General features: G+C 42.4%; 1 protein-coding gene across 3 annotated transcripts in view; it reads right to left on the minus strand.

Annotated features, from left to right (window-relative positions):
• UBE3C (ubiquitin protein ligase E3C) overlaps positions 1–27,056 on the minus strand; it is a 121,947-nt gene that overhangs the window by 46,703 nt on the left and 48,188 nt on the right. For all 3 annotated transcript variants that reach the window (XM_032394426.1, XM_032394424.1, XM_032394425.1), the window contains exons 11-17: positions 22,864–22,950; positions 18,442–18,599; positions 18,055–18,287; positions 9,554–9,658; positions 7,487–7,574; positions 6,355–6,452; positions 5,115–5,247 (exon numbers count right to left, since the gene is read on the minus strand). In XM_032394426.1, the coding sequence (XP_032250317.1) occupies positions 5,115–5,247; positions 6,355–6,452; positions 7,487–7,574; positions 9,554–9,658; positions 18,055–18,287; positions 18,442–18,599; positions 22,864–22,950 (902 nt within the window). The remainder of the gene's footprint in view (positions 1–5,114; positions 5,248–6,354; positions 6,453–7,486; positions 7,575–9,553; positions 9,659–18,054; positions 18,288–18,441; positions 18,600–22,863; positions 22,951–27,056) is intronic.

Raw genomic sequence — 27,056 nt, forward strand, 5'->3', positions numbered from 1 at the left:
AATGCAGGACTAAAAAAAAAAAAAAAATCAATGAGAGTAAAAACAGATGATGAGACGGACCCGTATTTTCCCCAAAGCTGACAATGGGAGAAAGAGAGAAAGAAGTTCACGTATCACACATGGAGGTGAGGGGAGACAGAGCGCTCAGGAGAGAATTAAGTTACCCCTCATATTCTAAAGGACATGACACTCTAAAGTACTCTAAACTACGAGGAGAGGAGGGAGGGAATTAAGCACATAAGAATACAAGGGGAACAGAAATTGTTACCAGGAAAGGCAAAAAACAAATGAATAAAGGAGACATTGGTGCCACAACAATAGAGAGTCTTGGAAAGAGGTGAACAATACAGGAGAGTCAGAACCCAGAGTCTCCATTTTCATTTCAAAGTGTTATCTGGCTGAAAAAGGTCAAGTCTCTTTGGTTATACTGTGCCACAAAGATAAAAACACAAAAAAATTTGCAAAGTTGGTTAATTATGCCTGACATCTTAGAAAAACGTCCGGCCAGGTCCTCAAGAGGACAGTGTGGCTGGGCTGACTCCCCTATAGTGATACAACAGACCCCAAATACAAGCCAATGACAGGGATTCTGCCAAAAGTCGAAACCAGGTGGTCTTCACTGGACAGGCTCTCTCAAGGTGCAGGTTTGAGAAAGTAACTGGCACGTCCTTCCTCCTTTCCCCCCTGCGTCCTGGGGTGCTCTGCATCTCAGCGGGCGGGCAGGGGTGGAGGGGCGGGCCGCTGGGTGAGCGTGGTGGGTGCAGAGCGGCTCGGCCCAGGTGGGCACGTGACACCAGTGCTCCGGGGCTCTCATGAGCGGCTGCCATCTTCCAGGCTTCCTGTGCGGCCACCCCAAACCTCCCGAGGGACAGGGGACCTCGAGAAAGCACTCCAGAAAGGGGCTCAGCAGAATGCATGTTTGCCAGGGCCTCCACCACGGCGGTGGGCGGGCGTCAGTGCTTCCCAAGTCACAGAACCCGGCCGGGACTATTCTAGAACATGGCTCACACAGGGCCAGGACGATTTACTGTATGCACTGAGATCTACACCACTGTGCCCAGCAGTACAGACCTCGTCTTCCGCCGAGCCGGCAGGGGGGAGGACAGAGGCTGTGCCGGGTGAGCTCCGTGCGGACGCCCGCATCTCCCGCAGGAGTAAGGCAAACAGACCTAAACCACCTGGCTTCCGCTTGCTCTTGTACTTTGTAAAGGAGTAACGACCACTGAGTATTTGCCCCGAGCTAGAAATTACCTGGAATTTTACACACATTACTTCAAGTCCTTTAACAACTTTCTGGGTTAACAATTACCCCCATTCTGGAGGGGCTACATGGGTGAAGGGATGGAGGAGGGCACCTGCTGTGATGAGCACTGGGTGTTGGGTGGAGGTGCTGAGTCAATACATTCTACTGAAGCAAGCATTGCACTGGGTATTAACAAACTAGAATTTAAATAAAAACTTGAAAAAGAGAAAAAAAAAAATAATTATCCTCATTCTGCAGTGAGAAAACCAAGTAAAAGGAAGGCTGAGTTACGTATCTGAAGACCTACAGCTAACACTGTAAAGGGGGTGCTGTAATTTAAAGATAGGTCTATTACCTACAAAGCAGAGGCTTTTATACTAAACCGTATTCTCTTCTATTTTTAAAATTTAACTATAGTTACATGAAGAACATGCTTTTTACTGATTAGACTCCATGAATATGTTATTTGCATGTATTTTGATTAATAGGATTACAAAATACGTTCAATCTCAAGATCTAGGTAAAATGCCAAGAGAAATCTAAGCGGATAATTATAGATGCAACATAAAAATACAGTGGATATTTCTCACCTTTACATATTCCTCTTAATACCCAGTTTTAAGGATGAACTTTAAGCATTTGTTGTATGTATTATTTCTCAAACTGATGGTCAGCAGGTAGCAGATTCCGTAAAAATTCTAAGTGTACAATGCTGTGAGTGGGAACCACTCCGCTACGGCCCACGCTTCCCACCCTCATTCCACCTGCAGCACCAGCAAGGAGAGCGCGAGTGTGTCATTATCTTTTGCAGACTCAGTGGGCAGTCACAGAAGTCACCCCTCTAATTTGGCTAGAATTGAGATTCTGTGTTCCCTAAAGCTCATTTCTGTGAATGGTAATACACAATAGCATAATAATATTTTCAGAATCAAATCTAGCCTGAGATACCTTGCCACTACTTGTTTCTAAGGACAAATTTAAAATATCTACTTATAGGGGCGCCTGGGTGGCTCAGTCGTTAAGCGTCTGCCTTCGGCTCAGGTCATGATCCCAGGGTCCTGGGATCGAGCCCCACATCGGGCTCCCTGCTCAGCGGGAAGCCTGCTTCTCCCTCTCCCACTCCCCCTGCTTGTGTTCCCTCTCTCACTGTGTCTCTCTCTGTCAAATAAATAAATTCTTAAAAAAATAAAAAAAATAAAAAAATAAAATAAAATAAAATAAAATATCTACTTATATACTAAGGTTTCGGGGGGGGGGGGACCTAAGTAAAATGTTACTTTTATTTTACCCTATTATAGTTTGTTCTTCAGGAAAACAATGTCATAAATCCTGCCCGTTAAATGAAACAAAATAAAACCCACTCACACACAAAAGCACAGACACGCGAGGCTCTCAGGAACCGACTGCAGTACAGTCCAGAGCCAGCTCTAGTGGATTCTCATCCAAGCTAACGGATGATGACATCAAGAGCTACAGCAGTCCTGACAGTAACTGTGATCACTTCGCCCCGGTCTCACACTGGGGCGGGGCGGGGCAATGAGAGCTCCTGGAAGCCCGGGGCTGGGGCTGGGGCTGGGGCTGGGGCACCTGCTGGGCTCCCCACCTCTCTGAGCTCCAGCAGCCAGCTTGACCATCCACGGGGCCAACACCCACACTCCAGAAAACTGGTCTGAGGGAAACGGCTGGCTCAGTCTCGGAGGTGTGAGTTCAAGCCCCACACTGGGTGTGGAGATTATATAAATAAATAAAATCTTAAATAAAAGAGAGAGGAAGAAAACCGTCCTGAGAAGACATGAATACGAGATGATGAGTGTCCATAAAGGCCAGATGCGCTGTGAGGACGAGACGGCACGTGGAGCAGTCGTATTAACTGATTATGTGTAAACGATCAGTTAACACAGCACCTCACACCAATTTGCCAGAAGTAAATGCAACATTCTGAGATGATATTTAATTTTACTACTCTCCCTAGCAAAATAGCAATTTTAACACATGGCTTAAAAAAGTCATGTTAATAAGGCCTGAATTAGAGACTATTTGCAGAGATGTAAAGCATTATAACATACATATTAGGAAAGGATTTCTCCAACTCCCTTAAATTCAATGCAAATATCAGCACGCCCTGGGGAGTTAGGGTGTGATCAACTTCTGAGTAACTTTAAGTTTAAGGATTCATTAGGAAATTTGGGGCTTGTTATAATTGGACAGTAATGTCTTCACATATTCTTTTTTTTTTTTTTTTAAGATTTTATTTATTTGACAGAGAGACAGCAAGAGGGGGAACACAAGCAGGGGGAGTGGGAGAGGGAGAAGCAGGCTTCCCACTGAGCAGGGAGCCCGATGCGGGGCTCAATCCCAGGACCCTGGGACCATGACCTGAGCCGGAGGCAGATGCTTAACGACTGAGCCACCCAGGCGCCCCTGGACAGTAACGTCTTTAAAAATCATCTACATGAAATAGTTTTAAAGTTAATTTAAAATTGCTGATACACACTCTCCTTCTGGGCTGAGGAGCTCATCCCAACTCTGGCGCATGCAGGAAGCAAGCCTGAACCATGTGTGCGCACGGTCGGCGGTCACTGCTCCCTCTCCTAAATCCCACGGCTTTATAAAACCCTCTGGCATCGACCCCCCTCCATTCCACTCTCAACACTTCTGAGTTGATGGCACATTTACCATCTTGTCTATCGACTGAGTCTTCCCCAGGTTCAAGCACAAACCCAACACCTACTGAGCACCAGCTAGTTGAAGGGGACAATGGACGAGGACCCTGTCCCGCAGCGTGCGGGGACACAACGCAACAGCTGCACCAGCTGATTCATGGGGACCGGATCCCCATGGAGGGAGGCCCAGTTCGTTTCCAAAAGTACGTTGGGCTGGAAGTCAGAGTACCAGATTTTTGCCTGGTTCACAGAGAAGATTTAAAACGTGCTATGCTGGGCAAGAGTACGCTGGTGCAGTGGAGAGTGCACAGCCACAGGTCAGGACTGAGCTGGTGGTGTCTGCAGCCCCGATTCCATGACAAAACCACATCATGTGAACATCAAACCCTCGCACACAAACCCTGGGACAGAGAAGGGGCCAGTGACTGATGCTCGCCGCCCTCCGTTATTCCCACAGTATAGCACAATCAGCTCTTTAAGAAAAAAATGACTTGAAGTTTTGCTCCCCTGGAAGAGGCAACTGTTCATTTCTGACACCCTCCCATCACCTCCTAAAGCTGTGCTCCAGATCCTGCCAAGCTTCCATTGTTAATTCCCTGCATTGATCGAGCCCCAATTTCATGCAGTATCATGGATACCATCCTCTGAAGTTAAAATTATTAATATATAAATGATAACACTACACATTTAACACTGGGTGTCAAATAGTCACATGAGACAAAACAGGTTGCTGAGCCCTAAATGCGATCCAAATCACTGTTTCAGCGTGACTCGCTCCGGTCACTGATGCACATGTCTGTCTGTAGAGGGGTCTGGACTGCAGTGGGGTTTCTTCTGATATGTTAAATATGGCTTAGAGTTTAGAATATATACATAAATAGATTATCATAATACCATAATACAGAATGTCGATGGCTGCCCATCAACATTTTCAGAATTAAAAGTTGTCAACTACATTTTAGACGCAGACATTTGTGAGTGGAGTTTCTTGCCTTAAAAAAAAAATCAGTATTTGAAAGGCTCCTGTTGGGATAATTATTTGTCAATGTTAATTGATAATATACATCTACCAAATCTGACATAGTCCATTCCACTGTTAAAAAGTCATTACAGAACAAGATGACGGACACTAATGTTTTAAGACTACCTTTTTCTAAAATAATCCCTCGCCTCCCCTGCCACATGCAGACACACAGAATCATATATACCATTTTCTGGGGAAAGTTTGTCATAAGCATCTTCGTAAATATAATTTCTTCTTATTGTGACATTAATTCCATCCAGAAATGGACCATCTCCTTGAACTTCTTGCTTATCTGCATAAATCAACCTCTGAAAGATCTAACAAACAGGGGAAGTTGTCAGGTTATCTGAAGAAACAGACTTCTTGTTAGAAATATAAGCAACTAAAGGAAAAACTGCTAAATAAATCTTAACTTTTCTATGTCCATAAATCCTGAAGCAAATTTTCAAAGACAAGGTATCAAATGTGGACTTTATGCCTTCTCAGTAAATGCGTAATATTTATGTATTTGTAATATTGCCCCTTTCCTCCATTTCATAACAAATTTTGTAACAAATTTTAAAAATCCCATGCTGTAGTATATTTTCAGTATTTTCTTTTGCAAACCCTTTAGAAAATCCCAGGTGGTAAAGAAAAAAGAATAGCTTTGTAAAGCTGTATATTAGTATTAGTAAGAAAATCTCCCTAAACAATAAAATTCAAGTAATTTTTTTTGATGCTAAAAATCCAGTAGAGGGAGCTCAGGAACTATGTAATGTCAGTTACATCTGTGCCCGGTGCCGATGGGTCTTAACAAAGAAACACCAATAGCTTTAAAAGAAACTCACTCTTTTGCTCATCCTATAAAGAAAGTGGTCAGGACTAAAATTACCCTCTCGAAGCCATTACTTAAGAATAGAGCCTAGTAGTTTTTAGAAATTTGCTAAGTTGGTGAACACAAACAAAACATTTTAAATCTCAAAACAGATAAATGTAAACAAAGTTTTGTACACTCATCAAAAATCACCAGGCAGGAATTTAAGATACCTGCCCATCACTCTTTTATAAAGTAGTATTTGCAATAAATAACCTCAACATAATATACAGAAGCGTATCTTTTAAAAAAAATTTGCATTTTCAAAAACAATGCAAGATTTACTAGACAAAAAGACCTTCTACTCCCATTGTAAGAAGACAATGGTGTGATAGGCATTTAAACTACAGTTACAACTAAGGGAAAAAAATCTTTCAAGTCTATACAGAGGTATTTGGTTGGACTAAGCTTTTATAAATCACTGTCAACTGTTACAGTCTAGTGAGAAAAATAACAATTATATAACCAGCTAGGCACTAAGCAACTTCAGAGCTTTTGGCGTTGGTGTTAATTCTTTCACACTGAAATGATGTAGTACGCGGTCAATCTCTAAAGACACCAAAGTGCACACCTTGACTCGCTCCTCGAACGGAACCACGAAGGGCAGCTCTGTCAGGATGGCCAGCTGTCTCTCCTCGGACACAGACAGAGGCGGGGACTCCAAACCCACTGCAAAACAGGGGAACGCCTCCGTGAGGTTCTGCGCACACGTGACCTCACTTCACCGCACTTCGCAGACACGGTGTTTTACTAACTGAAGGTCCGTGGTGACCCCGCATCCAGCGTGTCCCAACAGCACTTGCTCACTTTCTGTTTCTGGTAATTCTTTCGGTATTTCAAACTTTTTCATACTTATATTTGTTATGGTGATTTGTGATCAGTGATTACCAGTCACTGAAAACTCAGACGATGGTCAGCGTCTCTTAGCTGAAAGTATTTTTAATGAAGGTACGTATGTACGCAATGCTACTGCATGCTTAACTTTTTTTTTTTTTTAAGTAGGCTCCACGCCCAGCACAGAGCCCAATATAGGGCCTGAACACGTGACCTGAGATCAAGACCGGAGCCAAGATTAAGAGTCAGACGCTTAACCGACTGAGCCACCCGGGTGCCCCCGCACACTAACTTTTACATGCACTAGAAAACCAAAAACTTCGTTTGACTCATTTTGGGACATGCACTTTATTGCGGTGGTCTGGAGCCAAACCTGCCATGTCTCAGAGGTATGCCTGGACTTTTCCTTTCCAGACTCACAAGGCTACACACTATATGGTTCCATTTAAAGACATTCTGGAAAAGGCAAAGCTATCAGGACGAAAGACAAGTCAGTAGTTGCCAGGGGCTCTGGTGGGGAAAGGGGCTACCTACAAAGGCGCATCAGATAATTTGCGGAGTGATGAATCTTTTCTCTATGGTTGATCACGGAGGCAGATGTTTACCAAAAATCACAGAACACTAGGGGCACCTGGGTGGCTCAGTCGGTTGAGCCTCCGACTCTTGATTTCGCCTCAGGTCATGGTCGTGGGGATCAAGCCCCGTGTTGGGCTTAAGATTCTCTCTCTCCCTCTGCCCCTCCCCCCCACTAAAAAAGTTAAAAAAAAATCTCAGAACAGTACATCAAAAAGAGTGGATTTCCCAGTATGTCAACGAGAGCCCATGACCCTGGGCTGAAGGAGAAACGTGCCAGGCCACAGAGAACTCACCATCCAGGCTCGACTGCAGGGGGCCGATTCTCCCCATCCGCCGGAACCTCCACACGTGTCTGGAAGCCGGGACGTAGAGCTGGGTGACCTGTGGGGCCAGCAACTTGGCTTAGTACCTCCTCGTGCCCCGGCACGAGCTCTTACTGGCCACATGTGAACTACATGGATGTTGTGCGTACATTACACGCTGCCAGGTCCTGCTCTTTGACCTCATGTCCTCTTCATGCATTCTCTCCTTGGTCGGCTGCCCGTTTACACTTTCACACTGTAACTGTTTTCCCTAATACATCCCAAGGAAATCTTACTTGTTCTCTTTAATGCTGTGTAATATCTGCATCTAGTAAACTGTCATAATATGATCACTTACAAATGAAAACACATCACACTTAAAGAATTAACAATTTCTTCTTATTACTAAATATTCAGTGTCTCCTAATTCTAAACACTTAATTTGTCTGCATCAGTACCCCAGGAGGGCTGGGGTCCGTGGACATTCTGTTCAGCCCGAGGCTCTGCCTGCTCCCTCAGCCCTGGCTGTGGCCCTGGTCAGCTGTCCAGCAATGTTGCCGACCATTGGATTTTGCTAGCTGCGTCCCCTCGGTGTTCACGTGGGCTTCTAGGCCCTCCGTTTCCCTATAAATGTGCAATTACACCTAGAGGTGTCATCACATCCAGCTTGGACTTTTGGCCAGAACATTTCACAGGCAGCGTGTTCTCTCAAGAGGCACGTGTCTGGTTGCTGAGGTCAGCCATGAGATCAAGAACTTGTGCCAAAACAGGAATCAATTATGCCACCAGACGCAGTTTGGCTCAGCTGCCATTTTTCCATAGCTGAGCCTTCTGGAGTCAAGCAGCAGCACAGTGATCGACCCCCATCCGCGGGGGCCTCCAGCCCGGTCTCGGCAGGTCCCCGTGGGGTCTGTACCCCAGGGCACCGCCTAGACTGCTTACTCATCACAGCCTGCAGACTGTGGGACCCTGGTTCATGCACTATTAGCTACTTGTACACCGAGAAGGCTCTCCCATCACCACTACTTGCTTAGCCTGAGGTACATAAAGTTCATAAAAGAAAGGCAGGCTCAGGGCATGATTACTTCTTTTTTCCAAGCCAGTCTCAAAATCAGGTGGTTCCTCTGCATCCCACAAGATGGCCAATCAAGTTCTTTTTTGTATATTTACGAACTTGCAGATTTAAGGCTACTTGAGGTTCAGTTCGCTGCACCTAGTCTGGACGGTCGGAGCCGCCCATGGCTCCCGTGCTCTCCAGTAACAGAACGCCCCATCGTACCAAAGGCTGTTTCCTTTGGGTGGTAAGTGTTGTTCAGAGGCCCCCCGCCCCCCAGGGTCTCGCTACAGGACGTCCACCACTATAGGACGGGGCATGGTGTCTCGGCCTAACCAGCGGGCACAGCTAGAAGCCACCCGCTTCAAGATTCGTGCAGACACAGTATCTGAACCTGGCGTAAAACACCGCTGCTCTCTTTTCTTGAATGTTTCTATGGTCTTGTTTCTTCTACACCCTCCACTCTCTGCCCTGATCCCCAAGATTTTGAAATGAATACAATCATGCCTTTTTCTGACAAGAATGAAAATTCTTATTCGTCAAAAATTCACATAGTTCATGATCTTTGTTAAATTTCTAAAAATATTTATACGATTGAATCTACTTTAGATCTAGATCTCAGTAATATTCAAATTTGTCTCTGTTCATTTAGCAAATCAAGGACATATTCAATCTCCTTTAAGTGCTAAATACACATTGATAATTATGACACCAATAAAAGCAAAATCTCTTGCAATCCCAACAAAGAGCCACGAGGCTCCAATATAATTTGTAGTTAAAGGAGAAAATTAGGTTTAATAATAAACTCAGGATGTATGTTTTAAGTCAATGATACTGTTATATATTCTATGACCTAAGAATTAATAAAAAAGCTTACTGTTAATATTTAGTTACATAATAAGTAATAAATGAAACAATTTAAAAGAACTTATCCTTCTCCCCAGAAAGACAAAAGCTGAAAAAATATGTTTAACAAAACATATTAGGAAGATTTTTCAGTAAACCTTATCTGCTTTAATATCTTCTTGTTCTGACAGCCAGTGGTTTGGAGGACAGAAATTTCTCCTTGTGTCTCTGGCCTTCAGCATTTTCACCAGATTGGTGATCACCTGCAGAGGAAGCACAGGGCTAAGTCACGGAACAAGCTCAGGAACGACCCCGGCACAAAGGAAGCAAGAGCACCAGCCCGCAGAGGACGGGGCGTGCTCCCCGCCACAGGCCTGAGTGCGCAGGGGCCTGGCCGCAAAGCCTGCCCTAGGCCACCGCAGACCAGGCCACAGAGAAGTACCTCATCCTGTGGTCACAAGAATGAATTTCAAGTACAAAGCAGTTAGCCACGTGCCAACGAAGGGAGGAAAATTATCAGGAAGATGTTGAAGGCGGACTACAAAGAAGGTAGTAATGAAGTTTTCAAACACAAATTTGGAAATGTATTAGCTCGTGTGAGCTATAATGCAGGACATCTCCAAATATACGGCAATTTTGTAAAAATTTTTCCTACAGTAATAGCATTTCATATTTTTCTGAAAAGACACTCTATCAAGAGCACTGAGGGGAAAATAGTGTCCTGGATGGATCTCTGACACCTGTCAAAAAAAGAAAAACAATTCCAGTATTTTCCTTATGTAAGTCTCTGGAGTCAGGCCTACCCTCACCGTAATTCTATACAGACTCAGTCTAACTTCTTTCATAAAGCTTCCCCACACCAGCACAGCTGAACCGTTTCGTTACTGCTTTTGCAATGAGCATTAGTCCCTCCCTGGCTACGCAGGAAGCTCCCGATGCAGAAACTCCCTACTAACTACCTGGAAACCCAGTAGGTATTTGATGATTGACTTAGGATCAATAATTAATTGTAAATTTAAAAATACATGATTAAAGAGAACTGATGGCACTGCCTATTTAAAAAAGACCCGATGATGGGACACCTGGGTGGCTCAGTCCTTTGAGCGTCCAACCTTGGATTTTGGCTCAGGTCAGGATCTCAGGGTCGTGGAATTGAGCCCCACAGTGGCCTCTGCGCTCGGCGTGGAATCCGCTTGAGATTTTCTCTCTCCCTCTGCCCCTCCCCCCGCTCATGCACATGCTCGGTCTCTCAAAATAAATAAATAAAATCTTTAAAAAAGAAATTAAACAATAAAAAAGACCTGATGTTTTATATTAAATACAAATGTACTTTGTGATAAACCAACATAAAATTGTAAATCCAAAGTCTTAAACCTTTACAAACAGGATTTCATCACACAACTACTATGTAATTAAAGTAAGACTATGATGATGTTTTCTGAAAAAGTCAGCCAGGCCTCTATACACACTGCCTCTAATCAAGTAAAATATAATCTGGATAAGGAATTAGGATAAAATATAACTTGGGTAAGGAATAAAATTAGGATAATGCAATAAATTTCCACCAAATATACCCACAAGACAAACAAGATTGCATAATTTTAATTGTTAATAGAGATTTACCTTTAAAATTTCACAATTCGGCATCTATATACGATAGAAGTACAAACGTTTCTTTTATGACATGCAAATCCTGGTATTCAGGGATACCAAAAATTCTGTGTTCAACAAAAATGTGTGGGAAAAGGCCCTTGGCTGACACCTTAGACTACTAGAATGTGGACACACCACTTGGATGAGATGCCCACGGACAGAGGAAAGAGTAATGCTCGAGCAGTTTGGCCACACGGACAAAACTACATCAGTACAAACGTCTCAAGATCTAGAACACAGCTTTCTGACTGATGGATATTTCTTACCAAGTGAGCTGTAGAAAGCCTGTCCTAATACTAAGTAATACCCTTTTTGAATCAGCAGAAATGAGCTCAGGTTAACTCGCAGTTGGTTATCCTCACCTCTTGACACCCTATTGTGCTCGCTCAGGGGTTTATGGGTTTATGATTACGGATTTCAAGTGCATCTGAGGTAGATTAAGAACAGCCTAGTTTGGGGTTCTATCTGGTTAACTTTACAGTCGTAACAAAGTATGGTCACTGACCTAATGCACTTACATCTCTGCTACGTGTGTGATCCTGTCTGGGACGAGTCCAGGTCAGTGCACACGGAGCACACCAAAGAAACATTTGCTCTTCCAACAGCAGAGACTGAGGCACCATCGTCTTGTATGAAGAGTATCACAGCCCATCTTTCCTCTTTCATAACCAGCTATACTAGTATTTTAAATAAGCTCACACTGAACAGATACTGGGCTGAAATTTACACATAATACACAACTCTTAACAAAAGACATGCTTTCTGACCAATATGTGCACGTATTGATTTAACTGCACCCATTCACTTACGGCTCACGCACATAGTCCCACTGGATGCTGACATCCTCGGGGACTGGCTTTCCCCACCGCACAGTGGGGGACACTCAGCTTTGCTGAAGGTGAGAGACTTGCTCCAGGGCTTGCCGAGGGGTAGGGCCAGGGCTGCCTAACTCCAGAATAAAACCTTTTATCCGCCTCCTGGCAGTCATCTCTTTTCAACCTGTGGTTATGAGGTCATTTATTTTCTACAGGTCACAAATATTAAACTATCTATGAAGCAATTAATGCCATAACTTACTTTCTTCTTTTAAATTACGGTGAAATTAAACAATAAAAAGTTTCAATACCTTTCTTACCTTCACATTTTAAGTATAAAAAAAGAAGTAATCACATATTACTTATAAATGTCCTGGTATCAGTGACCTTCTTTAAAAAAAAAAAAAGGGAGGGAGGGAGGAAGAAGTGGGAGGCACAAAGTGACAGGGGCCTCAGGAGGTGTGTCAAGGATGAGCTGTCCAGACAGAGTCACTGTGAAAAAGCAGGTCTTACAAAGTTAGACTTGACAGCAAGCCAACCTTGAAGATGAGTCCTGGACAGGATTACAAGAGAAAATAAAGGATACCTCACTAAATTTTAATTTCAAAAAAATATCAAATAATTTTTTAGTATAAATTTACTGCAAATACCGCTTTTAAAAAAATGTAAATATATCCAAAATATTGCATAGGACATATTTTTATCTAAAAAAAGCATTTGTTATTTATCTGAAATTAAAATTTAACTGGGTGACACATTTTTATTTGCTAAATCTGGCAATACTAGCCCTGGACCAATGCCCAAAAAATTCTTTTAGAAATGTCAAATCCCATGTCTTAAATTCAACTAAAAACACTTTCCTCCTTCATTTAAACTAGTTCTCTTCTAAGTTTTAAAGAAAAATGCAAATTTTAAGAAACCGTGAAAATTTCGCAGAATCCATTTGTTTGTTTTAAAGATTTATTTATTTATTTGAGAGAGAGAGAGAGACAGCGAGAGGGAACACAAGCAGGGGTAGCGGGAGAGGGAGAAGCAGGCTCCCCGCTGAGCAGGGAGCCCGATGCGGGGCTCGATCCCAGGACCCTGGGATCATGACCTGAGCCGAAGGCAGACACCCAACAACTGAGCCACCCAGGCACCCCGCGCAGAGTCCATTTGTGATGTCAAAACACTTTTGATCATATCCCCTTTCTTTGCACCCATTTTCAGGATCACACACTCAACTTCTACACAGATACTTAGTACTGAGAAGGAAAATATATGGAGGTAACCACTAAAATTACAGAAACTGACTAAAGATTGTAAAAGGTAAGGAAAACCGGGGTCACAATTTTGAACTGGATCAACAGATAGGCAGTGTTGAGATCTGAAGGCAGTCTTTCTTTCAGTCAATTTTATTAAATTTTCTGGCACAGATAAACCTACTAAAGAAGACTGTTCCAAAACTGAAGGAATTTTAGATTTAAACAAGACCTAAGTCATGGATAAGTCCAGTTTTGCAAACTGAGATCCAAGGTTATAAACATCTGCCCAAGTAACCTCTTTGTGCAGTGAGGCCTACGGCTCCTCACCCCTCCCTGCATCCTGAAACCTCCTACTGATGAAGGCCTTGCAGGGGCACCAGCAACGGCGAATTTAATTCCATTCATTTGAGGTGAAACCATTCAACTGTTTGTACTGTTCCCCAGGAGATCCTGATATGTATGCAGTTACTCGAGAACTAGCGTGTTAAGAAATATGAAGATAAAACAGTAAACAAGCAAACACTGGAATAACTAGGTGTACCAAGCTCAATATACAGTTTCAACAGACTTCAATAGTTATAAATAGAACCTATTACATTTATTTGGTGTTTAACTCTAGTCCCCCACATCATGTGCTTCCATGCTAGATCTAAACCTTAGACTATATACACGCTCAATAACTCAAAAAATTATTTAAGTAAACATTCGGAAACACATGCAACTGCTATACATGTTCTATTATTTACCATCTGAATTAAGAATAGGTGATAGTTGTAAACAGGCTCCCTGAATCCAATGTTAAAAGGATCAAGTAGGTGACTGCTTAGAAACATAGAGACCACTCATAAAAACCACCCTCGACAGCTGTCCCAGGTCAAGACGGCAAGTTAACAGGCACTGTTTCACAGGACCCTGTATGTTTCTGAGTGCACTGGTTACAACGATGACACGAAATCCTAGCGACTCGAGATGTGCTTACGCACACATATGGCTTCATCATATACATAATCAGCACTGTATGTACACTAAATGGCTGAAGGCCACTAAGTACAGTCTCACATTTCTGAATGGAGATTCTTGACACTCAGTTAAATTATTGTAACCCAAAAAAAGTACATATAGTCCAAATTGTGAAAGCCAACTGCAAGACTAAAATTACATTTAATATAAAATAATCATCTCTTTTTTTTAAATGCCTAGTTCTTATTTTTTTTTTAAAGATTTTATTTGACAGAGAGAGACACAGCAAGAGAGGGAACACAAGCAGGGGGAGTGGGAGAGGGAGAAGCAGGCTCCCCGCTGAGCAGGGAGCCCGATGCGGGGCTCGATCCCAGGACCCCGGGATCATGACCTGAGCTGAAGGCAGACGCTCAACGACTGAGCCACCCAGGCGCCCCTAATAATCTCTTTTTATCTTAAATCGTATATGTAAAATATGGTAAGTAAAATCAAACATCTTAGGTAATTCTTCAAGAAGTTCAATACAAAGTACAGGATATAGCACATAATCTATGGGTACTTAAGTGTGGTGAATGTACAATGTGGTAAATGTAAATCCTCTAAGAATTTTTTACACATCTGAGTTCATAATGAAGAATATATAGAAATGAAATACGAGAAACACCAATAAAGCACCAGCTCCAAGAGCATCATCTCGTAGACCAGAATGACCGTTTTCCTAGAGTAAATGAAAAGTTTTGAGTGACCTCAGCAGTTGTTTTTCCGTCTTATGTGCGCTAATGGTACTGATCTCGTTTATCTCAATGTGATTAGCTGAATGTTTGTCTTTTTCACCACGTAAAAGTGCTGAGAGAGCAAGGGCTGGGCCAACACCACTCACGATTCGCCAGCGTGGGGTGGAATCAGCGTTCCCGGGATAAAGCCCGGGTGTTCAAGGAACTGGCGAGAGCAATGCCCGAATCCACAGAGGCCGTGAAGCGTCTGAGGCAGGTTACCCACGTCAAAGGTGAACCAAGTTTTATAAAGCCCTTAGTTACTACTTGTGAAAATTGGTGTATTTTTAAAGACAACAGGATTCTCCAGGATGTTTAAAACACTACAAAAATATTTCTTAAAGTACCCATTTTATTTAGTAGTCAGAAACAAAAACCTTCAAAGACGGAAAAGGGCACGAGGCAGCTCTACGAGAACAAAGGGTGTACTGTTCCGCTGAACACGCTACCTAATGGTGGCATGGGAGGGTTACGTTAGGGTGTGGTTGTTTTAATTTTCACTTTTTAAAAAATTCTTTCTGGAACTGAAAAATGAAATTAGCCACTGAGAAAGTGAACATCACTCACAACACAGACCTCTCTCTCCCCATACAGACATGTGCAGATGAGAAAGGCATGAAGAGTCTCCTTCCTGCTCCCCGATGCACCTTGTTCCTTGCAGGTGACTCCTATTTAGGCTGACAGCTGCACACAAAGGCATATCAAACAGGACTTCCTATCTCCTCATAGGGCTAAAGTAATTATAGCTATAAATTACACTTCAAGAGGAGTTTATAAATTTGATAAATGCATAAACTGTTTTAGCAGTGTCAATGCAGGGCTTAGCAACTGACCTCAATTCTTATAGTGACAAAGAAAGATGACTCTATCCACTTAAAATTCTATGTTCTGTGACCAGCCAACAGAGCCTCTCACAGAAATTAGTTTGAAAGGACCATCATAAGACTGAAAAATGAAAATGGTTGGCGGTTGAAGGAGTCAGGTCTCATCATTTGCAATTCTGTCAAAATCAGTGGAAGGCAGGAAATCATTGGCGAAATGCTGTTACCTTCTTCGGTTGATTCTACCTTGAGTTCCTCAACACAAATGTGGCACTAAAATACACAAAAAATGCTAACATTCTATTTAGTACTTTTCGGAGGGGGATGTAGAGCAGCTGAGTCCAAGGGCCAGCTCTATCCGTGCCACCCCCCCAGCTGTGGGACCTCATCTGTAAAATGGAGTAAGAACTGCACGTTCCTGGCAGAGTTACTGTGTTCAATGACTCAGGATACGTAAAGCTCTTACAATACTGTCTGGGACACAGGAACCACTGAGGGGGATTCTTTTTATCTCGTATTAAAGATAATTTTTTCTTAAAAGAAAAACAGCAGCTGAACCATTCTCTACAACACAAAGACTATGCCTTGATTCTTCATTATTTTTAGGGCTCAGCTTACCATCAGGTAGCATCAAAAAGTTTGTTTTTGTTTCTTTACCCCCCAAAAAACAGGAATCCTGTTCAAAAAATTGTCTTCAAACAATTCTGTCCTAAACTCAGAAAGTCTTTGTAACAACTCAATTTCAAACCTAAAACAATCCCATTACCTAAAACGTTGACCTTCTCCTTAATTCCTAAAACCTTCAATCCTTAATCAAGTGGTAATGAGTCATTTTGAGGCATAAGAAAACATCCACTAGAAAATTTTCATTTAATGCTTAAGTAAAATAAAATAGGGCCAGGGGACAATACCTTCTGTAGCATTATTAAATCCTGAGATTTCTAGGTCCTAAAGATAAGCCTGGCATATGAAAATTATGAAATTCTCAATAGGTGCTATAAAATAAGAGATTATCTGATACTGTACACAAAACCCGATATCCTACATAATGGAAAGCTTTATTAACAAAGATCCCAGAGTTTAATTAAATACTTGAAGAAAAACACATATGCTACCACAATACACATATCCAGACAAGTTTACCTAAGAATTTTAAGTTTGAAATAGGTTAGCTGGTTTATTTTTAACTTAAAAAGTTGCAAAATTGTCAATCTTTAAGAATGGATATATTAAGGGTTCAACATGTGCCCTTTAAAGTTTACTTGGGAATATAGAGATAGGTAATTAAAATAAATTGTGCAAACATATATTACATCAATCTGCACAAATTATAAATTCAATGATGCATTAGTACTGTGTTCAGTGCAATCAAAACATTATCAGTTACTCTCACAGCTACTAATGCTCATGCTCATAAGTGAAATGTGTTGTAAAATCAGGCAGAATGGGCTGGATAGAGACTATCGTGCACTCGTCGGATGAATAAGCAGTCCTTAATTAGCCCATCAGGTTAAGTGCAAGCATTAATGGGCCTTTCCTAAAGTCTAGCTTGACATCTTTCTCCAAACATGGCCAAGAAGAAAGTTCCATTAGCAATATTAATACAAGCTTAGTTGATCATTTTCATTCAATTAACTTCTTTCAATTAAATAGATAGCTTGACAAAAGCAGTGATAAAAGACCTGAAGGGACAGCTGATGACTCGAACTGCACATTAGTGTGCGAGGGGTCGCGGGTATTAAACGGACTGTAAATCCAGCATTCAATTTGGAAAATGCACTTCTTCTGCTCTCACTCCTTTAATGAGCGATTTTAGCTGACTAGATGTGTTTGCTGCAGAAATTTCATGGCAAGTCAAGCACCCTTTTTCTTTTCTTTTTTTCTACCCCACAGTTACAGTCTCAGCGGTGGTGACTTCCTGCCAGCGCTCCAGCCACAGTAACTCATAACTTCTCTTTCTGCATGGTTAAAAGTGAAGATATTTTAAAATAATTTATATGCAACTTGCATTACATTAATGACCTTATCCCCCACCTTTGCTAATCAATTTCTGAAAAAATTAAAAAAATAAAATCTGTAAGAGATCGTTTAGTGAAAAATGAAAATATTTAAAAATTTTATTTATAATTCATTTTGTCTAAGTACTTAGAGCAACTTATAAAAGATGCATGTAACAATGTAAAAACAAGGGTTTCAAGGAAGGCAAAAGTAAAATGAAAATGAACTTTTCTTCATTTAAAAAAATTTTGCAAATTAAAAATTACGTGTAAAACAAACCTGTACTTCTATTCTTATGAGTCAAGTCAGAACACATTTGTACATTATTTGACCTCAGTAAACACACACACACACACACACACACACACACACACACAACCCCATATACTCTATACCTTAAATAACTGAATCCATCGTTTCTGTTCCATCTGTATACATTGTTGCATTTCAGAATTAGTTGTAACTCCAATACTTTGAAATGCTGTAATATATTCTTCTCGAACTTCTGGTTTTGTTTCTGGATAAGCCAACTTGATGATCCCTAGGCAGGCGTCTCGAAGGCAGCGAGACAACATTATCAGCTCTTCAAGAGTAAAAGGCATCATTGATGATTGTCTTTGACCTACAACTGGAAAACATAATCCAATATTCTATCATACTTGGGTTTTGTTGTTTTTTTTTTTCATTTCTTAACACATTAAAAGGCTTAAGAGGCTTAAAACCTCTCTAGCACCCGTGAAAACAGATAGGCCATGAAGCCAGCAAAAAAACAAAACTCTTACCTTCTATGGGATCTCCAAAGAATTCATTGTCATGTATGGAAATTAGCGAGTGACTGAAGAGAGAGCTAAACAGGTAAAAGAGAGGGATGATCCGACTGGAGTCTTCCAAAGACATCGGAGAACCCCTAGAGATCACCTGGAGCAGCGGCACCATAGACCTTGAAATGGCAGAAAAAAATGATTTTAAGGTTAGTTTTGATTTGGGAATGAATTATTATGACATCAGACAAACATAATCAGGGAAAATAACATTCGTATTAGCAATCAAACTACTTAAAGGGAAGGTAAAGTCCTTCTAACAATATGGGTTCATAAACAGCTCAAGTTAGAAAGCAGGACACCAAGCCAGCGCTCTTTCCTAGTGTTCCTGCCACCACGATCACCCGGACGAAAGGAGTCACTGAGCGTGCGCCGGTAGTCCCCAGACAGAGGGTTATAGTAAGTAATGCCACTTTTATGTGGAAGGCCACCCCCTCACCCCCCTCTCTACTTAACATATTTAACAAAGTATCATGCTGGTCTCATGAAAAATTTATCCAGCTACTTACATTTAGGAACATTCAAAACTGTTGAGTGTTGAACCTTGATAAAACCTTCAGGAATAGTTTCCCCTCTTGTATACTGGGCCTTGTTTCTATTAGCCACATTTTTTACCAGCTCCTGTTACCGCTCCCACTTTTACCAGGAGTCCTGAGACATCCTAGAATAGCTCTAAAAAGTAGGGCCATCTTTAGAGAGCCCTGTCGTCTCTCTCACGTGTTAAGAGCTGTGAGCTGTTAAATTTACTTCTCCCACCTAGAATCTGTTCCCCTTCTCCCTTGGTTAAATGTGGTTCCTTGTCTTGTTGAACATTCAGTAACCAGAGGTTCACCTGTAAGCTCTTTCGAATCTATAAAGCCCCCTGGTCCCCTACAGCATTTCCTATCCGTCCTGAGCTAGCAAATGTTGTAGGCAAGATCACTCTCTGATCTTCATACCTTCAATACCTATTTCTACAAAACCACAGATATAGATTAGATGCGCTATGACCGGGAGTAAGGACCCACAAATTATCAACTGGTTGCCCACCATTGCCAAAAGTTATGTGAGAGAGCAAGGCAGAAGTTAAAGCCAGGCAAATGTCCTTTTATTCCTAGTGTGGCTTTGGTGGGCGGGCCTGAGCCACCTGGAGCTTTAGACCTCAATGGGGCCCACTTCAGGGGAGAGCACTGCCACCAACAGGGCTGTGAGGACAGGGACCCAGATGTGCAGCCTGAACTCGGCTGTCATGCAGAAGAAACGTACTCTGACCATCTTTCTACGCATCCCGATCCTGAACGTGCGTGCCCTTACTGCCCTGTGCCGCCCCAGCACTTACACGAGCGGAGTGGAGCAATGGATGAAAGTGTTCTGTCCAAAATAAAAACGCAGTGAGGGCATATAACAAGGGACAAAGTACAACTGTCCTACGTCATGGCCAAAGCCAGGATGACAGAAAAAGGCTCTTTATGTTAGGATAAAAGAGGCATGGGGGCTCCCTTTGAACTGGCGAGTCTTGAGAGGGCAGGAGCCCTCCTCTACCTCCTGAGTTATTCCCCACCAAGCCTAGCACTGGGCCAGTCACCCAATAAAATTGTGTTGACATACAGAAGAACAGTTTAATGTCATGTTTCACTGATAGTAGTAAAAATGGTCTGTATCTCTTGGTTCCCTCGCAGAACCACACAAACAATAGAGGAGAGTGATGAGCGAATGCTATTCAGGGGACACGGTCCAGGTCGAGTTACAGAAGAGTGGCAAGCCAGCCTCCTGCTGTCACCTGTCACCAGCCCTGGTACTCAACCATCACCAGCAGTTAGGCACATACGTGTCCAGTGTTCAACGCTCTCACACTGGGGTTCCCTAAGACACGATGAGGCCGTTATTCAGCCTTAGCTTATTGTTTCTCTTTAACCCCCATAAGGTAAACAAAAGGAATGAATCATTTTCATTTAAATGACATTTAAATGACAGAAAATGTCATTTAAATGACAGGAGGGTCAGATGTGTGCCTGTGGTCTCCTCCAGCAGAGACGTAAAGGAAGCTTATGTTTCTTGATTCTCTGCTGTCCACTCTTCCTGCCATAAACATGGACTCAAATATTCCTCTGCAAACAAGTCAATCTCAAAGACTTATGAGCAAATAAAAAGTCCACAATTTACTGTAATGGAAAAGACACTGCTTCAGAACTCGGAGACTTGGCTGGTAGGCGAGCATCCGAGACCACAGGTGACCGCTCGCCTCTGGACACAGCCTCCGCAGGGCGGCTCCCACCCGCGTGTGCGGCAACCACATCCCTTTCCACAAGAGTTTCTCTCCTGCAGAAGTTGCTACCGAATGCTTTCTTGTTGAGAAAGAATTTTAAGAGTACTACTTAGACTACTTACTACTGGTGTCAGTGTGACAAGAAATGGGCAAGTCATAGTCAGAAGAGTCTACACAGAGTTCAAGACAAGAAGGCCCCGTGCCAGCTCGTGAGAAGCTCTGGTCACGGGATGTCCAAGAGCGAAGACGAACCGGCAGTCCACGCGCTCCTGCATGTTCAGCCGCACCCCAACCACCCCGGAGGTTAGAAGCTTCTATCCCAGGCCACCAGCGCGTCACAGGGCTCAACGAGGAAAGGCACATTTCCTCATGTCCTGTGATGACCGTTATGCTCGCTCGAACTTACAAGTCCCAGGGTAAGTCCTGTTATGAAACTATTTCCAAATTAACTCAATGCCAGTTTCAGAAAAATCAGGCATTTCAATTTGAAATCTTATTCCAATAGTAAACTCAAGAAACTTACATTGTATTGATACAATCCTAATATATATCCCATCATACATTTCTTGAGGGACTTTAATCAAACAAGTAAAGTGAAACCCAAATTCTCAAATTGCTTTTAAGAAATAATCAGTTTAAAAAAATTTGTATAACTTTACAAACTTATAAAGTAATACTGATAGTTTAATATAATTAACAATACCTCATTTTTCCTTCCCACACTGTGACTCCACTTCCTTACCAAGAGACCAACGCCATAAACAAACAGGCAATCATCAGGCAGAGCCGTGGCGGGGTCTGAGTTGCTAAGCTGAAACACTCTGAGGCCAATGATAATTTCCTGTCCCAATGATCCCTGATCTTTTGCACTAAACAAACCTGTCATAGGCCGAGGCCGGCATCGTCATAAGTGGCTGAAAAGCACCAGAAAAACAAACAAAACATACACAAAAACCTTACATTTTAATTTGAAAATGAAAGGGTGTAAAAGGATTTTTGTGGACATTAAGGCATGTCCCTGCTGCCTCTCCCTGTTCATCCCCCTTCTAAGTGCCCACAGCCGCTGTGGCATCAGTACTCACTTCAGAGCCACGGACATTAAATGAAGAAAACCAAGCACGTCACTCAAAGTGATGCTACTCATAAACCGACATTCCCTTTTATTAGAAGACGAGTTTGTGCAGATGACCCGAATACCCCCTCCTGCTGCAGAGGAGCGGCCGTGAGACAAAGCACCAGTGTGAGTGTCCTTTCTGCACACCCACGTCTGACATGCCACAGACCCAATCAGCGTGTGTTCACAGTCTGGACACCCCACCCTCACGCACCAGAAATTCCTTCAACCGCCTGTCAGGAAAGAAAGGCATGAAGGGATGGAGGCAGGGAGAGGGTGGGGGGAGAGGGGGAGACAGACAAAAAGACAGAAGGACACTCCCTTCCAAACTCTTGCCCTAAAACTTGCCCTAAAAGACACTGGGCGAGAGGTGTCTTTCCTTCATTGGACTGCAGACCTCTGTAATTACTAATATAGTTAGTTGTATTTCGGAAGTTTAGTCTCTGGTTACCTGAGTCACACACTCATCTTTTCCTATTACAGCAGAGAGGAGTTAGCTTGGACTCCTGATAGAGGAGAATTCAACGAGGCACTAGGCTAGGTCAGCTCACCACAAAGGACGTTTGAATATTAAATTTTCTGTTTAGTTCACATTCAATTAAAATATGCCTATTAAAGATTCCAGACTTCAAGTTACATAATGATTCATGTAAGAAAAATCAAATTACATAAATAAAAAGTTCCAAAAACCAATTTCTTCAACATTTAACATGTTTTAAAGTCTATAATGGGGTTAAATTTGCTTCAACTCTGTGTTTTCAAAACATATGAAAGTCATACGGTTTTAAAAAAATGAGTAGGCTATTAAAAACAAATCTACTCTCAGATAAATCCATACTTAATGTATACAGATAAACAACTGTAAAATTAGGCATTAATTTCTCCTTCTTATGAAATTGAGACCATCTAGAATTTTTCTTACATAAAATAAGTAGTACTTTAAAATACCATCTTAGAATATTTTTAATTAGGTTGCCACTTTCCATGTACATAAGCTCAATTTGTAAGTCCATGTGATACATACCCTGTGATCATCCGTGTTGTCATAGAAGAGATGAGAAACCAAAGATGTCTCAGAAACCTGGCATTAAAGGCTAAACTGTAGAGAAGCCTAAAAAGGGAATGGGGAAAAATAAGTGAGAATAAGCAGATATTCATTCAACATATTTCTTCAAAATTCAAGGAAGCTATAAACTGATGACAGTATATAATTCAGAAAATGTCTGTATGAAGCCCACGAATAGCATGCTTCCTGCACCAGGCTGCTTGCTGGGGGTGGGGGTGACTGGGAAACATTCCTGCACCGTGAGCTCTAGAAGGCATCAGGCCACACGCGCTGTTCCAGAGCTCGGCAGTCCTGAGCTGGGGACGGGAGGTCCACCCCACGAGAAAGAGACGGGCTGCTCTAAAGCACAAGCTGAGTTTGCTCACCCTCTGGGTACGTGTTATATTAATATGCTATAGTATTATGTGGTACTAATACTATTACTAATCATACATTTAAAAGTTTTTATTTTTATTTTTTTTTAAAGATTTTATTTATTTATTTGACAGAGAGAGAGAGACAGCGAGAGCAGGAACACAAGCAGGGGGAGTGGGAGAGGGAGAAGCAGGCTTCCCGCCGAGCAGGGAGCCCGACGCGGGGCTCGATCCCAGGACCCTGGGATCATGACCCGAGCCGAAGGCAGACGCTTAACGACTAAGCCACCCAGGCGCCCTAAAAGTTTTTAAATACTTACTAATTTTAAGTCACCATTCTTGAAACAAACACATAAAGATGTGTTTTTTAATGCTTAACTAGCATCTCAAATAGAATTCAGATCTAAAAGTATCTTTTAAAGGTCTTTAAAAGCCCTCCTGTATAATACCAATTCGATTAAAAAGACTAAAAATCGGGGCGCCTGGGTGGCTCAATCGTTAAGAGTCTGCCTTCGGCTCAGGTCATGATCCCAGGGTCCTGGGATCGAGCCCCGCATCAGGCTCCCTGCTCCACGGGAAGCCTGCTTCTCCCTCTCCTACTCCCCCTGCTTGTGTTTCCTCTCCGGCTGTCTCTCCCTCTGTCAAATAAATAAAATCTTAAAAAAAAAAAAAAAAAAAGACTAAAAATCTTTGTGGATAAAGGGCAGAAGTTTAGGGGCGCCTGGGTGGCGCAGTCGGCTGAGCTCCCGACTCTTGGGTCGTGATCTCAGGGTTGTGAGATTGGGCTCCATGCTCAGTGTGAAGTCTGCTTGAGACTCTCTCTGTCCCTCCCCCCAACACTCTCCCTCTCTCTCTCAAATAAATCTTAAAAAAAAGTGTACGAGTCAAAAATTAAACCTCAAACTTATGAGACTAAACCACAGTAAAAAAGGTTTAGGATAGTAGGAAAACATGGCTCTGAGAAAGGAGTATCACCTTACTCTAGAATCACCGTAAAAGAAACGAGAAAGCAGAAGAGCAGAAACAGGGGGTCTAGGTGAGCAGAACCAGAGGATATAAACATTGTCAGTGCAAGCAGAGGGTGTGTTAGGAATGATCCCAGAATGAAAACATGCAGATAAAAATGCCATGAGGACAGAATCGCACTTAAGTTTTAAATATCTGCAAATCATATACTCTCTGTGGGACGCTGGAGCTAACACTGAATCGCTCATTTTCGTGGTGGAAGAGAGCTCAGGGCCTGAATTCTACCCCTGAGGGGTAAAGCCAGCTTGTGGCGAGAACAAGCATGGGCTCCTGAGTCCCAGAGGGCTCTTCTGTCTCCTCAGCGGTGCAGCCACGGGCCCCCGGGAACTCCCGAGACCGCTTCTACTTCTCTTCGTAAGAAACGGCCATCAACAACGACCAGATGGTCTCACAAAAAACTCTGGGTGTGCATCCCCAGCATGTAACTGTCATAGTTACTGTAACTCTTACAGTGAATGGAATAGATGGTATTTGTAACAGACTACATTTTACAAGGAGTGTATTAATTTAAATGAACAGTTTAGACAGTGAGTCACTTATCAACACAAATATCTCAAAATTGGTTAATCAAGTATTTTCCTACATGCAATCCAAAATATCAGATATATTCTTCATTATTGGCATTTTTTTTTTTTAAGATTTTATTTACTCATTTGACAGAGACACAGCGAGAGAGGGAACACAAGCAGCGGGAGTGGGAGAGGGAGAAGCAGGCTTCCCGCGGAGCAGGGAGCCGTATGCGGGGCTCGATCCCAGGACCCCGGAATCATGAGCCGAGCCGAAGGCAGACGCTTAACTGAGCCACCCAGGCGCCCCAATATTGGCATTTTCTGAGTACACAATAGGGATTATGGAGGACTGGTTTTAAAAAAATCCAATCTCATTTTAGGGCGGTGCATTCTGAGAAGTCCAAATGGCCATAAAAGCAGTCATTTACAAACCAGCGAGAGCCGGAAAGCGTGTGTGGAGTTGACTGGGAATCCTGAAACCTCGGCCATGAAGAGTCTCTTACATCACTCCGTCCACCCGCTCTGCAATGCCACCGAGGACACAAGCAATCTGTGCTCCTCAGGACGTGAAAGGGCTGTAGCTCAGACATAACGATGATTCTAGGAGGGGGTTAGGTCTGTCACAAGTCGTGCTGGCACAAAGTGGTAACAACATGACCCTCATTCTTAAGAAAGCTCAGCTGGGTGAGTCTCAAAAGTAGTTACAGAAATGTAAACACCATGTTCTCCAACATGCTGAATCTCTGTCATTAATGTCTAAGCAAATTCCCACCTAAACTTTCCACTTCCCAAAACAAAAGGACTCCCCTGTTGCGCACTTGAGCTGTATTGGAAGACAGGACTGCGAGCCCATCTCTGAGATACTTAAAATGGTGGCCACACCCAACACGTAGAGAGTGTTAAATCTGACTTGATATACTATGAAGGATGTCCAAACAACCACAGGTAAAAAACAGAGAGAAGAAAGCTATGGAAAAAAAAAAGAATTTAGAAGGTAGTATTTGCTTGCCTTATTTCTGTTCCATCAAGAAACTGAGTTCTTTTATTTTTATTTTTTAAAGATTTTATTTATTCGAGACACAGAGCTACGGAGAGAGAGCATGAGGAGGGGGGAGAGGCGGAGGGAGTGGGAGAAGCAGGCTCCCCTCTGAGCCAGGAGCCCGATGTGGAGCTTGATCCCAGGACCCTGGGATAATGACCTGAGCCAAAGGCAGATGCTTAACCATCTGAGCCACCCAGGTGCCTCAAGAAACTGAGTTCTTTTTAAAAAATGAATTATCTAGTATAGTTTTACCAATAGCAATAAGATTTCTTAAAATTATGTCATACATAAATACTAAAACTTAGCACCTAAGAAATCTGAGAAATTAATTTGTTTTTTTAAGATTTTATTTATTTATTTGACAGCGAGAGAGAGCGAGAGCAGGAACACAAGCAGGGGGAGTGGGAGAGGGAGAAGCAAGCCTCTCACTGAGCAGGGAGCCCGATGCGGGGCTCGATCCCAGGACCCTGGGATCATGACCTGAGCTGAAGGCAGACGCTTAACGACTGAGCCACCCAGGCGCCCCCCTGCCCTTTTTTAGAAATTACATATTTTCAATGTATGTCTCGTTTGCTCTTTTTTCTTAAGAGCAACACAACAATATAGTCTAAGAGCACTGGCAACATTTCATCCATCTTCCCAGAAATAACCAAACTTAATGCCCAGAGATAAATCCCCCAGATACTATGTGGATACACATAAGCAGAAATGGGTCCTCCCAGTATACTCTCTTATAATAGTTTCCTCTTAAAATTATAATTACCATCTTTCCACAGAAATATATATATATATACACACACACATATATATTTCTGAAACACCATTTTAATGGCTACGTATTTCAAAAGTTGTATTTCAAGTTAACTTTGAAACAATTTTATTTCAATCATTCAATAGGCAAAAGGAAAACAAATTATTAAACATTTTTATAAATTACTGAAGGTTATTTAGTTTGGAGCTTTATTGCTAAAAGGTAAAGAAGTAATCTGTTCTTCATGTATACTGGGATATATTAAAAATTACCCACTAAGTTTTATTTAGCTGAGATAACTCTACGAGTTACTTAGTGAAGGGCGACCTTTCCAACCCGAGTCATAAATTCAGGTCAGCTGTCTGCAGGGACTCTTTAAGTCATTAAAGAGAACACAGTGGAGGGTACAGTGCATACGCAGGAAGGAGAGGCGTCCTCAGACACTGGGAAGGTGTCCCAGGTAAAAGAAA

Source organism: Phoca vitulina, unplaced genomic scaffold (assembly GCF_004348235.1).
Source record: "Phoca vitulina isolate PV1807 unplaced genomic scaffold, GSC_HSeal_1.0 scaffold80, whole genome shotgun sequence".
Taxonomy (NCBI): Eukaryota; Metazoa; Chordata; class Mammalia; order Carnivora; family Phocidae; genus Phoca; species Phoca vitulina.